The sequence below is a fragment of the Neurospora crassa genome, linkage group V (assembly GCF_000182925.2).
Source record: "Neurospora crassa OR74A linkage group V, whole genome shotgun sequence".
Classification (NCBI taxonomy): Eukaryota; Fungi; Ascomycota; class Sordariomycetes; order Sordariales; family Sordariaceae; genus Neurospora; species Neurospora crassa.
In genome coordinates, this window is record NC_026505.1 from 259,245 (window position 1) to 273,181 (window position 13,937).

The following is a 13,937-nucleotide window of genomic DNA, read 5'->3' on the forward strand; positions in this document are numbered from 1 at the left end:
CTTGTACTTTCGTATTTATTTATATACTTAATTTAAAGTTGTAATATTCGGAGGTTAGATTTCGAGGGTAGAAATAGCGATATACATAGTAGATAAAATATTTAATAGAGGTACTAATTTAGCGGGCGGGATTCTATTTAATTCTATACTTATTAATTAAGTAAATAGTAATATACGAAAGTTATAACGTAGTAAAGAATACTTATATAGGTAATTATAGGAGTAAATAGTCTTATTGCGTATAAGTAAATATTAATGCGTAAAAGCTATAACGCGGCAAAGCTGCGAGTACCTTAGGTAGTAAATAAAAACGCGGCTAGTATATTTACCGTATAAACACTATACCCGCTACAATACTTCTACTCTCTTAATTCTATAAGTTCTCTATTTACGCATAGTAGTCGGCTTTATTAAAAGTCGGCAAGCAGTTTATAATAACCCACAGTCCCCGTCGGCAGCCGGCGCCTAATAAGCGCTAATCGATAAAAACGCAAGCTAGATTATAATAAGAGTAATAGACGGACGAAGCGGCAGAACTATCCGTATATAATAATTATAGCGATGATGGCGATAATAGTAATATTTAGATAGCGGGGCTCGATATTGATAGTAACTACGATAGTAATTAACCCAAACGTATTGTAAGGGAGCGTTGCACCCAATAGATTGGGGACAATATATAAATAATCGATATCGATAATCTTTAAGAAATATTTGTAGGAGGAAATAGCGAGGGTAGCGAAGATAATATAGAAGTACAATAATTAATTATACCGCCGTTGCTTAAGGAGAGCGAAGTAGAATCTAATAAGGATAACCGTAAGTATCTAGCTAACGAAATAAAACAAATGACTAAATAGATATAGAAATACTAATATTTACCGACTATATCTAATTGTAAATATTAATAATATTCGTACCAGCAATATTAAAGATATTACAGTACTAACTAATATTCTATTCGATAAGGTCATCGGAACTAGCGATTATAAAGACTATATCTGGGTCGCGACTCTAGAATTTGAACCGTTCGACGAGCTAAATCCGGATATAATAGGATAAGAAGCTACTATTAAAGAGGAAAGCCCCGTTCCGATATATCTACTAAATAAAGATGATATCTCAATATTCCTTGGCACGTAATAGAATAAATTGATTTAATTGTTTACTACCGAAAAGGCGCTAACTATGTATATTAACTTAACAAATTTCAGCCGATAGGATTATAATACTTTACGAAAGGTTTTTATAACTATCCGGGATAATAATAGTAATATACTATTAGTAATACTAGTATTGCCCAAGCAATTATTAACCTTAACGAAGAAGATACGAAGTTGTATACCGATAATAAATATATGCGAAATAGAAATTCTATTAAATGTTATAAAAATACCTATTCTACCGGCTAATATTAAAAGCGACGAGCGTCGTAGGATTGAAGTATTACATATGCGGTATAAATTGGATAAGGCTATTAAGACTGCGAAACGGGCAAAACGTTTTACTATAAATAATATAAGAATAAAAGAAGGTCGAATCTTTAAAAAGGCTACGGAACGTATAAATATAAGGGTAGAGAAATTTAAATAATTAACGGAGAAGCTCCAATCCTATAAAGATAATCCAGTACGGAACCCGGCGGGTATAAATATTAATATTGAAATATTGTAGCTTCTATTACTACTACCAACTTCTATTACTATACTTATATTCTTCGATCTACTAACGGTTTTTAGAAATATAGTAATATCCGATATAGGAAAGCGAATATATTCTAGCCTAGGCTATTTTGTAGATATATTTAAAGAATTATTCGAATTATATATATAATTATTATTTATTCGTATAACCTCTAGGTATTTTATATATATTATACTAGAGGGTAATATTAAAGGCCCACCTATTTTTCTTAACGACTAGATTTATTACCGTTGTACCGAGGAAGTATACTTATTATTATATAACGATATCCCCGACGATAAAATATTATATAAGGCCTATTTTAGCTGTATATACGGCGTTGGACTTGATCGTTGTAAAAAACTATATATAAAAGTAGAAGACTAGTTGTATTTATAGGTCCAAGAGGCTTTTAAATATAGAAATCCAGCTACTATATTGGTATTAGAGGGGGTAGTACTCGCGCTAGCCTATAATAGTAGAAAATTAATTTTAATATTAATTTTGATATATATTCCCGAAACGAATATATACGTACAACTAAATATGTATATTAATCGGTACTTCGGCGAAGGATATAATAATTTAGGTACTATCCCTACTAGACCCTAACTCGGTAACTAAAGAGCTAAGAAAATACTAGTACCTTTCCTAAAATATATAATACTTATATTTAAAGAATAATAGGATAATCGAATTTACTATATAGTACGCCGTATAGTTAATAAAGGACGGTAAGTTATATTAATATACTATACCTATTTATTACGAACAGAGTTGGAACTCGAAGAGTAAGGACGAAAAGAATTCTACAACGAGTAGGATTAAGACCGAAAGGGCAATAATATTCGTATTGTTTCATTCCTGTACTTAAACTTTATTAATAGATTCGGCGTATATCGAAATTCTTACTGTATATTAATAGGGTTTTATTTTACGCCGGCCGGCTTATTAATAAAAGAACGTATATAGCCTAGTAGCATCTTTCCCTTGTTACTTAGCCTATATAGGTCTAATTTTGCTAATATTACTAAAGTATTAAAAATTATAGCCTAATTAAATAAAGGTATAGTTATCGAGATATATAGGGAGAATGGACCGGAGAAGGTTCGCTTATATACATTCCCGCTTTATTACATTAGTAATATACCTCAACAAGCCGAGAACTGTAGGTTCAAGGGTCCCTACGCTATTAAGTTCTATCGGTACTACTTTATATTCTCTATAAAACGTAGATTAATAAGCGTAGATAGAGAACGGGACCTAAATGTGCAAATCAATTTCAATATCATTACCTATAGAAGGTTTTATAATTAGACTATAGAAATATAATAATCTTTAGCGGCTAAAATAATAGGGGAAGCGAAGGTTTATAATTACTAATAGGGTATAAAGGACCCGTACCCCGTACTAACGTCACTATTACTAACTTTAAATATTATTATAAATTATATACCCAACCCGGGCTATTTAGAATATAATAGTATTATTAATTTAGTCTATTTCTTATTTAGGGATTATATTTTAAATTTAATCGGGCGGACTCAATATACAATTCGACTCTAATTATAGCCTTTTCTACCCGGCTAGGAAAAGCTATATTCTCCTATCAAACATCTAGCTAATTATTTAATATTAAAGTATACCAAATAGATAATTATTATCCTAGCCATATTATTATATTAGCTATACCGTAACTATATAACTAAGTAATTCTATATAAAATCTGAAATTGAAGGCCTAGACCCAATTGAAATTATAGTTGAAATAATAGCTATATTAGCTAGAAGCACTACCTTATTAATAGGGTACAATATATCGAATAAAGACAAGCGAGAATTCAATACTATACTATACCGTGTACGCTATTTATTTAACTAATTATATATACTAGTAAGTAAAGCATCCAAGGGGTCCGCTACTTTAAATAAATTTATATTAGCATCGGGTACAGACCGTACCGGCAGTAATACACCAGCAAACAGCCTAATAAATATCCCGGGTACGTCAATTCTACCTCCTCCAAATATAAAGGTAAATATAGACCTAAAAGCAGCGGTAAATATAGACGCGGGCAATATAGAAGCAATTAACAAGAGAACCAATAAGAAACAGTTATATATAAAGGATATTTACTACCCCAATATATATATCGCAATATATTACCCAGATTTTGTAGAAGAATATAGTCTGCTAATCAACTTAAATACATTAACTAGCAAAAATCTACACAAGTAAACTGAGGGTTATATATAGTAGGGTTATACGTAGTAGACTAAGGGCTTAACCTCCAACTACCCTAGCGACTATAATCTTAAAATTAAAATCCAATTTTAATTTTTAGATTCTAATTCGTAAGGAGCTAGTCTAGAAATAAGGCAATAGAAGTACCTTCGTACTATTACGTAACAATACCACGCTAGGTATTAAAACGGCAAATTAGTAATATAAAAATAGAAAGAATATATATTCTCGAATATAATACTAATTATTTAGCAATTTAGATAGTTTAAAAAGCGAATTTACAAAACCAATTACTCTAATATCGAGAAAATCCTATTAATAAAGTCTAATTTCGAAGAGATAATTCAATTTATCTTATAGAACGTATTCGTATATAATAACAAAGAGTTAATAAGTAAAATAGTAGAACTTCGACACTAATGCCCTTCTCTATTCGATAGGGTTCTTTCGTAAGAGGATCGTAATAATATTAAAGAACAAGAACATTAAACCGCACTCTAGCTATAGGAGACACTTCCCGGCGACTAATAATACTATAATAATACAAGTCGAATTAGCGCAAACTATCTATCCCTAAGGGGTATTAATAAGATTCTACTCTACCTAGTAGTAGCGATATATACCGTTAATAAGGGTAAGCGTTTACCTCGGCGCACAACATTCGAATAAATATTAGTACTATAGTAAAAGTTACTATTACGGGCCTATTAGACTAATTATAGTATACTACCAACCTACTCCCTATTGATACTAAAGAATAAGGCTTACTAATAGTACTACAAAATAGCCTTTATAGACAGGTACGTACCCCCAAACCTACGGATAATACTCTTAGCGGGAATTTCGCAATAGTTCCGGGTATATACTATTTATTTCGGGTTTTTAGCGTATTTTCCGCATTCAATTAACAAATTTACTATAAGTATCGAGAAATTAATTAATATATCGATTACTTACAAAAGCGCTATCGATTTAGTATATTTAAAAATTAGTATAAATACCCGCGAACTATACGCTATTAATATATTAAGCGTTAAAAATACTACCTTTAATTAGCATTTTACCCTATATAAAGCGATATATATTCTATACTATATTTATATATACATATTTCTACACGTATTAGTGTAACTAGCTTTAAGTTAATAAAATACGTTAAATAACATCCTAAATATCGATTACCAACGTTATTTTAATAGCGTATCCAATACGTAGGACACCTTTTACTCTCAAATACTATACTATTATATCCTAATTGCAGTACTTAATATATACCGGTATTACTACTTTGCGTAATAATAGTATTACTACAATAAGTATAATATTCCTTAATAGTATACTAATATATACTTTGATATAGGATATCGAACGATCGATATACATTCGAAACTAGTAATTATATTTAATACCTATCCAAAAGCGGCAATAAACAATTTAGTCGTATTAATTATATTTTTATACACAATATCGCATAGGGATAGAACAACCAAATCAACCGATTTATATTCACTATTATTACCCGCATTAAACGTATAAAATAATAGGAATCGCTTTTAAACCTAAAAATACTAAAAGAGATAAACAACGACCCGATTATTATTAGTTTCAATACTATATTCCTTATAAATTTATATTTTATTCGTATAATTAAAGTAGGACTTGTTTGGGTCGATTAGGATATATACACCCTTTAAACAACAACCAGTATTAATATTCAATACCCTCAACAGCCTACTCGCCCAATAAACCGATATTATACCGACGTATTACTCTACCTTATATTATAATATTTCGCTTAGATATAATCAATATCTTTATAGGATTTAATTAATAAATATCTACGTAGGAGCTATTAGTACCGGTGTTTTATCTATAAGTCCTACTTTCAACTATAATATACTATACTAACTTCTTCATATATACACCCTATACGGTAATTAACAATAATTATACTAATAATATTTATATAGTAATAGTTATACTATCGGCAACCGTACTCTACACTAATTGACCGTGAGTCTAAACTATATTTATAAACTAGGATTATTAATATTAACACTCTATAATAGCCAACCGGACATAACTAAATAGACTTGAGGAGAGGAACCGACAGGAGGTAAGTGCCCGGCCGCCCTATATATCGATATCTAAGAGCTAATATATACTATAATAATAGTATATCGGCACTCAATCTATACACCAGCACCGTAACATTTTCACACTATTCTAAATCCCTACGCTACCTTATATCCTACCCCGTGCCTCTAAATAGATATATATAGAATTATAGTATTAACTGGGTAATTAATGTAAAGATAAGTAAATAATAAATATATAACTATACCGGACCGAAACCATTTGCGCACAGCCGTAACATTTCATCCTATATTAGCTTAGTAACGGGAACGTACTATAGGAAGATGCTCCAGTTAATCGCATACCTACACCACATAACTGGGCACTATTAATCCAATATCTCTTTCGTTTACGCATTAATATTTATATTATTAACAGCAGTTCTTACTAATTATATAAGCTTCACAGACTCCTTACTATACGAATCCTAAGCCCGAATATATACTAAACAAATCTCTAATAGAACAGTTTCTCGCATTACTCTCGTATCTTTCATTTCTTTTATTTTCTTTTACTATATACTTATACAATGAATACAAACTAACAACTAGCAATTTACAACTATAGTAATAGCTTTAATCGCATATTAATAATACGATTATACGTTTGTAGAATAGGTATTTAATCTAATATGCAACTATACGACTGTACGTCAGTATAAACAATCGGTGTACGACTATGTAGCCGTACAGTTGTACAATTGTACGAAGCCAACCGCTATAGTAGTCCGTGCTATAAGCGTAACTACTATACTAGATTGGGGTTGCGAATAACTGCCAGCGTGGTCCGTATACGTAGATTAGGGTTGTAGATTGGAGTCGCGGGATTAGGGTCGAAGTCGGAGTTCGGGGTTCGGACGGAATGTAAATTATTAAATAAAATATACCTAGGTACTACCGTACGTATAGTTGTAAGCGTAATAACCCGCCTCCTATCCGTATATATAATCCGTACACTGCCGTTAAAGTAGACCCGAGCCAGACCAGCGGTTCTAACGCTCGCTTCAGCGACCCAGCACCCAGGAACCGGACACCAGATATTTGACCAATTAGAAGCCTCCCTCAGCTCAATAGGCCTTATTAAGTCAATAGGCCTTATTTATATAATAAGCCTTATTGTATCTTTATACCATAGAAATACAACAGGGCTTATTGCCTTCTACAAGCCTTGTTACGCTCCCTATATTCCCGCTGCGGTAGGTAAGTTACCTAGTATGTTGTAATCAGAGATCTCACGAAGGATAGGATATTGTATCAGAGTCTCTTTGATCGTAACTGCAAAATGATGGATGTGATCCTCGGCATCATGTCGTCTCCCAGTCTCATGCGACGTCTCGCCCTAAAATGCACATTAGTCCCATCCACAACCGAATACCCCCTCCGATGTGATGGTTAATAACCTACCTGTACCTCGGTTAGAGGTAGGTACATGCTCAGTTTCGCTAATTGTGTCGCAAGGTGCTGTCGCGACTTGCTTTGCTCGAGGTATGCAGAACGCGGCGCTCCCCTTACCAGCATATGCGGGCAGTCACGAGTGTTTGTCCACTACACGTAGTTAGTGAGCACGCGAGGACATTATCCACTACGATAGGTAGGTAACTTACGTATTCTAACTCGGGTACAGTTCAATATACACCTGTTTGGGCTACTCCATATCCGGCGCCTAAAGAGGAGATTGACGGTGGTGAGCTTTGCGAGTCCAGAGGTACAGTAGAGGTCGGGTAATCTCATGGAATAGGTAGTAGAAGTGCTCACCTGTAGGTAGGTGCCTTAAGAAAGAGGCTTAGACTATGCGCTCAGGTCTTTAGGCTTGCCTCGGCAGTGGATGAGTGCGCCCATCTGAGACATCGTGATCGTATAAGCGCTACCTGTAATTTGTCACCGCGATGGCCTCTGAAACGCGCTCAAGGGGGGAAAAAATACCGACAGAAAGGTCCCACACTGCAGATACCTTGAAATCCAGCCATGCCAACAATTTCATCAGAGAAATCGGCCGTCGGAGGTAGGACATTCGGAAAGTGAACCGTCGGGAGGTGGAGCATCAGAAGAATGATTGTCACAAGTTGTGCCCTCGAAGATGAACCGTGAAGAGATGCCCTGCAAAGACGAACCCGGACTCTGTGGAAACGAACTCTGTAGAGACGAGGACTCCGAAGCCAAATCCTCCGAAGCCAAATCGCCACAAGAAACAGTAAGTACCAAATCGATGCGATACCCGCAAATGAGGTCGCTGACCCAACAGATGTTGAATTTGCTTCGTCCATCTTTGCTTCCTCTGTCTCAGTCTGCTTTCCCCATCTCTACTCCATCAATCATGGCTCCTACCGTCTCTGATTTGTCCACTTCTTCCCCCACCTTTGGCATCTTCATCCGTGCCTTCCACATCTCTGCCTTCTTCATCTGTTCCTTCCCCATCTCTGCCTTCCCCATGTGGGCATTCCTAATTTGTGTATTCTCCGTCTGTGCCATCCCCATCTTTTGGCTTTTGCCTTTTCCATTTCTGCCTCCTCCATCAACAATCCCGGAACCACACCCCCTCTGAGTGATGAACCGCCATCTGCCAACAAGCAGTTCTTGTCAAGGTCGGAATAGTAGGTAGGTACCGTATAGACTCGGGCCATCCGTTTTTAGGTTCTAAGGCCTAACTGGCAGCTTTACCAATAGCGATTATAGAAACGTAACTGGCGTGCCTTGGGGTTTGGGTTTTGGAAGAGATTTGCGCGTTCTGCAATGCTTAGCTGAAAACGGACGGCCCGAGTGTCGGGTATACGGTAGGTAGTTCCACCATGTGCACTCCACATAAACCCTTGAAGACAATAATAGGACAGAGTAAAAGATTCTCCTGAGGTTGATCCAGTAGGTACCTTTTGCGAGTTTTGTATTCCGCATTTGTGCGATAATGAACAAGTAGACAAGATAATGATGTCTTTCTGGCTTCTTCAAGTGTTCTGGCTTTTGATCGGGATGGATTTTGAGCCAATACAGCGTGTACTTATGACCTTGCCGCTACAGTCGTTGGGACCGAGACGTTCGGGGTCTCAAGTCAAAATTGTGGCGTATGATGGAAGATGAGCAATGGTTTCAGCTTTTTTCCCTCAAGACTTCTTGGGCTGCAAATAAACACCCGATGAACTAATCGTCGGGTGTTGTAAATAGTTTGGACCCATTCCTAGAAATCGGGCGGGTAAGGCAAGTCACGGTCCGTCTTGAAGGAACATGTCCAAACTTCCAGAATCTGTCAGCAACAGAGTGTGGCATCGCACTGGTAGCTTCCTTACCTATTCACAATTAGTGATTTCTTGGCGCTGTATGCACGATGCGTTAGTAGCAATGATATTTACATATTTCCTGGTCACGGGAAAATAAAAGATCACGTACTAGTAGTTTGGGCCTGATTCTTTGGCGGGTCTGAACACCAGTCAGCAATCCGAAACCAGAGGCGAATAGAATGCATTGACTTAGCTCAGGTATGAAGATTGATCTTCACGATACTTCCGTATCGGACTTGCTTCTCGGATATCATGACGAACCCGTAACCGTGTGCTGATATCCCACCTTTTCACTTGGCGTTGTTCCATCTCTGGAAATGAACAAGTTCATGACGTGCTTTGCTTCTACAGCTCACATCGAACTGCTTCTGCTCCATGGCAATGGTGTTTTATGAGACCGTGACCCAATCACTTACACGCAAAGTTGGGAGAAGCGACCTAGCGACAGGAAGGTGCGAAGCTCAAAGTTCAGGACCTGAGGGCACCGATCCAATACTCTTCCTCCAATCGCTCACCCACGTGTCACTACCTACTAGTAAATGGCGCGAGATGGCAGGCAGTAGCAGCTTGGATGCTCCACGGATTTCTAATACATCGAACCTGGTCACTCCGTCAGGAAAACCTGGCTCGGGAAAGTAGGGAGGTACATGTACTGTAACTGCAGAAGCGTGCCTCTTGGATGGCAGAAGCTGTGTTCTGTAGAGGAAGGTATGTACAGCAAGATAAGAGGTATCGTGCATGGAGCCGTAGCGATCGATGTAATGCGAACCAATTCAACGGTGGCAGTCGGATTCATCTAGGTTCCGCTTGCGTATGTCCAACGTGAATTAACCTGTAAAACCCGGAATTGACGTGCATTACTTACCTAATCGAGCTCAGGTATATCGTCATGCATCGTTCGACTGTAAATGATGTTCAAAAGTTTCAACATTCAATTGGTCGCCGAAGTGCAACATGCTCAGACAAAGGTCTGTACATTATGCCGACCGCTGTTCATCGAGGTGCTCAGGTTCGGTCCAGGGGCAGATCAACTTTGTTAGGTCTCGTCGCTGCCGCCCGTTTGTGAGTAACGTGTCCTGAGACCATATGCTTGAGATCGTATCGATCCAAAGCGCGAAATGTGAAACACGTAGACAATTTCATACTGTTCGATAATGTCAATGTCGAGTTGTCATGGGAAGAGGTTGTCGTCGAATTGAGCCGTTGAAGTCACGGCTTACTAGGGTTAGGGGTGATTCTGATGACGGCAGAGCGGGTCCACCGTTCATCCCCGCTGGGCTGCCCTTGGTTCCACCAAGTGTGGGGTTGACGCAAGACAGGGACAGGGACGCAGGGCATATTGCCGGCCGCGACCGCCAAAAATTTCTGAGTGGAGAGCACCTCAGCAATTGGGAAGTTTCGAATGGAGGGACCTGCACTCCGAACCTCGACCATCTCGGCAGCACCTCCAATCCGCGATAAACAATTCTGCCCGTATTTCTCCCCCTCGGCTTGATCAGCTGGCAAATCGATCCCAAACACAACCACTATTCCATCTGCTTAATTCACATACAACCTACATCCAATCAAACCAGACACACACACAATCACAACCATGGGCATCACCAAGCGCAAAGAAGGCCCCAGCAGCAAGGGCAAGCCCGTCCGACCGTCCAAGAAGCAGAAGGCGCAAGCATTGGCCGCCTACCACAGCAGTTCAGAGGAGGAATCCGACAACGAGCAGCAAGATGTTGAAGACCAAAGCGACGAGGAGGCCGGCACCTCCGCCGTTCCCGCCCACCTCCTCGACTCGGACGACGAAGACCTAGACAACCTCGTTGCCGACGATGGCGCATCCACAGACGAAGAGCAAGCATCCGACTCTGATGATTCCGAAGCCGAACAACCATCAAACAAGTCCTCCAAGAAGTCGCAAACAAAACCCAAATTCGTCGCCAAAGACGCCCCAGATTCCGAAGACGACGAGGACGACTCCCTAGACGGCGGTTCCGACCTGGGCTCCGACCTCGACGATGAATTCGACCTCGACGGCTCGGGTGATGAGAACGGCAACAGGAGACAAACCAAATCCAAGCGCAACGATCCCGACGCCTTCGCCACCTCCATCACCAAAATGCTTTCCTCCAAGCTGCCCGCCTCGCGACGCGCCGACCCCATTGTCGCGCGCTCCGCCGAGTCTGCAGCCGCCGCCAAGTCCCTGGTCGACGCAGCGCTCGAAGCCAAGGCGCGCAAGCGTTTGCGCGAGCAGAAGCGTCTGGCCTTTGAGAAGGGTCGGGTGCGTGATGTGTTGGTCCCTAGCAAGACTAGGACGCTCAACATCCAGACGGGCGAGATCGAGGAGATTCCGGATGGAAAGGAGGGCGAGCAGACGACGGGTCAGATTCTGGAGACGGAGAGGAGGCTGAAGAAGACGGCGCAGAGGGGTGTGGTGAAGCTGTTTAATGCGGTTAGGGCGGCGCAGGTCAAGGCGCAAGAGGCGGAACGGGCGGCGAGGCAGGAGGGAATCGTGGGTGTGAAGAGGAGGGAAGAGAAGGTTACGGAGATGTCGAGGAAAGGGTTCTTGGACTTGATTGCGAGCGGTGGTGGGGGGTTGAAGAAGGGTGGCTTGGAGGAGGCTTAAGGGAATTGCATTCTGGTGTAGAGGGGTGATTGTTTATTGTGTTTGCATATTGTCAAGGTCTAGGCTATTTTCTTATATACAACCCCGTGCCCTTGATCTGGGGCAAACAGTTGAACAACGTACAAGCCCCATGCAGAAGTATGAACAGTCAACATGCTCTTGCCAATCCGTCATATCCATCAACATGAACATTGCCCATCACAGATATCCGATAAACTCTGCGCTGAACGCCGTCGCCTCAACAATCCGACAGAAATGGAATAGATGTCGTGTTTGTGCCATATATATTCCGTCGTCCGTCTCCATTTTTCTTTACACCACAGTGAATCCCCTGCCCCTTCACCTCTACCTTCTTCTTCTTCTTCCTCCATGCTCAACCCTTCATCGCCTGATATTACCTCCCCCCAATCCCATGTCATTCATTCCATGACGGCACGGTCTAGGACTTGAAATCACTAGCCTGCAAATTCCTCGTCATGCTCGGCAACTTGACCACCAACCCATCCAACTCCTTGGTCATGTGCACCTGGCACCCCAGCCGGCTCGTCTCGGTGAGTCCAAACGCCAAGTCCAACATGTCGTTCTCGTCGTCGTCGGGCTCCGGCATCCGGTCGTACATGTCCTGGTCCTGCACAATGACGTGGCAGGTCGAGCACGCGCAGGAACCGCCGCAGGCGCCTTCCATTTCGAGGTCGTGCGCTTGGGCAATGTCGAGCAGGTTGTCGCCTTCGGAGACGGCGAGGCGGTGGGTTTGGTTGTCTTTGTCGATGAATGTTACGTAGAGTCTGTGTGCCGCCGCGAACAAATTGCTAGTTAGTGGTTGTGGGAGACTGGTGAGGGACAAGAAGGGGAATGCGCTCAAACTGACTCTTCGCCGGGCTTGGGAGGGTCGACGTGGCCGTGCTGGAGAGCGGAAGAGGTGGAAAGCGAACGGCGCGCAGAAGCGGAAGCAGAAGCAGAAAGCTGTGTCGTCGTCGACCACGCGGTAGGCAGACGCTGCGGTTGTGTTCGGAGAGGTGCGGTGGTGGTCTTGCTGTAGCACCGGGCATGCTGTGCGAGCCTTTGGAGGCTCTGCCTAAGAACTCGCGGGGTCGACATTGTGTATTGTATGGGCGCAACACCGGATCGTAAAGGGTGTCCAAAGCGTTATCAAAGAAAACAATGAAGTCGAGAAAGTTGTTTGGTTGACTGGGAGTTGCCGCGAGATTATGGAGATGGAATCCCAGATCCAATGCGGCGCGCGCGGGAACGGAGTCGTTGGAAGTGGAGGAGACACTTTTTGGACCTGGACCTGAATGGCAATCGGCACCAGGAGTAGCAAGAGATGACTGGGATGGGGATTCAAACGAATAAAAAAATGGAGAATTATCAATTAACGATATACATACACGCCGATCGAAGCTGACACTTCGGCGTAGGTAAGAAAAAAAAAAAAAAGTAGAGACCTTCAAAATGTTACAAGCCAATGGTTGTCCATGGTTGGAATCCCTTCACTTTCCCAATGTACTCGGATCTGAGTATTCAGCTGCAATCCATGACAAACACCAAGCGCCTTCAATGTCCGACAAAGAAACGCGATTCGCAACCCAACTTGGAGGACTTAGCAATCACAAGACGACATCAGAAGGAAGAAATGTGATCCATCATACATGTAAATGTTAGGTTCCTGATCTCATCACAATGCGCAAAAAAAGCAAACAGCATCTGTCCATTGTGATCGATCAAGGATTTCTTCACGATCGAAATTTGACTCGACATGTGGTTGCTTATAGCTCAAGCACGTCAGAATTGGACTGACTCGGGGATTTCGGTCCAAAGTCCATCGATCTTTGTTTTCCGAGTGCAACCATTCAGTTTCAATTCCAGTCCATCGATGTCATCTGAAAAAGTGACCAAATTATTCCTCCTCCCCATTGCCAGCCGCAAGACAGCTTCTGGCAGCTCCGGCATCAAGCTCTCACCTGTAAGGTAGCGTGTAACTCCCCC

General features: G+C 40.9%; 2 protein-coding genes and 1 non-coding gene across 3 annotated transcripts; 1 reads left to right on the top strand and 2 right to left on the bottom strand.

Annotated features, from left to right (window-relative positions):
- Nucleotides 1-7,293: 7,293 nt before the first annotated feature.
- Nucleotides 7,294-8,227, bottom strand: NCU14054. The gene is made up of 5 exons (XR_897919.1): nucleotides 7,986-8,227; nucleotides 7,818-7,930; nucleotides 7,667-7,725; nucleotides 7,467-7,607; nucleotides 7,294-7,401 (listed from the first exon to the last, which is right to left on the bottom strand). It is a non-coding gene; the product is annotated as a ncrg132 (non-coding RNA).
- A 2,529-nt stretch (nucleotides 8,228-10,756) lies between these two features.
- NCU07795 (DUF1665 domain-containing protein) lies at nucleotides 10,757-12,129 on the top strand. Its single transcript, XM_952993.2, has one exon. The coding sequence runs from the start codon at nucleotides 10,926-10,928 to the stop codon at nucleotides 11,949-11,951; it is 1,026 nt and encodes a 341-aa protein (XP_958086.1). The 5' UTR covers nucleotides 10,757-10,925; the 3' UTR covers nucleotides 11,952-12,129.
- NCU07794 (2Fe-2S iron-sulfur cluster binding domain-containing protein) lies at nucleotides 11,946-13,522 on the bottom strand. Its single transcript, XM_952992.2, has 2 exons — nucleotides 12,820-13,522; nucleotides 11,946-12,736 (listed from the first exon to the last, which is right to left on the bottom strand). The coding sequence occupies exons 1-2, from the start codon at nucleotides 13,047-13,049 to the stop codon at nucleotides 12,391-12,393; spliced, it is 576 nt and encodes a 191-aa protein (XP_958085.1). The 5' UTR covers nucleotides 13,050-13,522; the 3' UTR covers nucleotides 11,946-12,390.
- Between the last annotated feature and the right edge of the window lie 415 nt (nucleotides 13,523-13,937).

What these genes read in the sequence shown, in the direction of transcription:
- NCU07794 (XM_952992.2), bottom strand. Translation starts at nt 13,049, where the DNA reads ATGTCGACCCCGCGAGTTCTTAGGCAGAGCCTCCAAAGGCTCGCACAG. An exon ending in CCTCCCAAGCCCGGCGAAGA is followed by an intron (nt 12,737 to 12,819) that starts GTCAGTTTGAGC and finishes GGCGGCACACAG; the next exon opens with ACTCTACGTAACATTCATCG.
- NCU07795 (XM_952993.2), top strand. Translation starts at nt 10,926, where the DNA reads ATGGGCATCACCAAGCGCAAAGAAGGCCCCAGCAGCAAGGGCAAGCCC.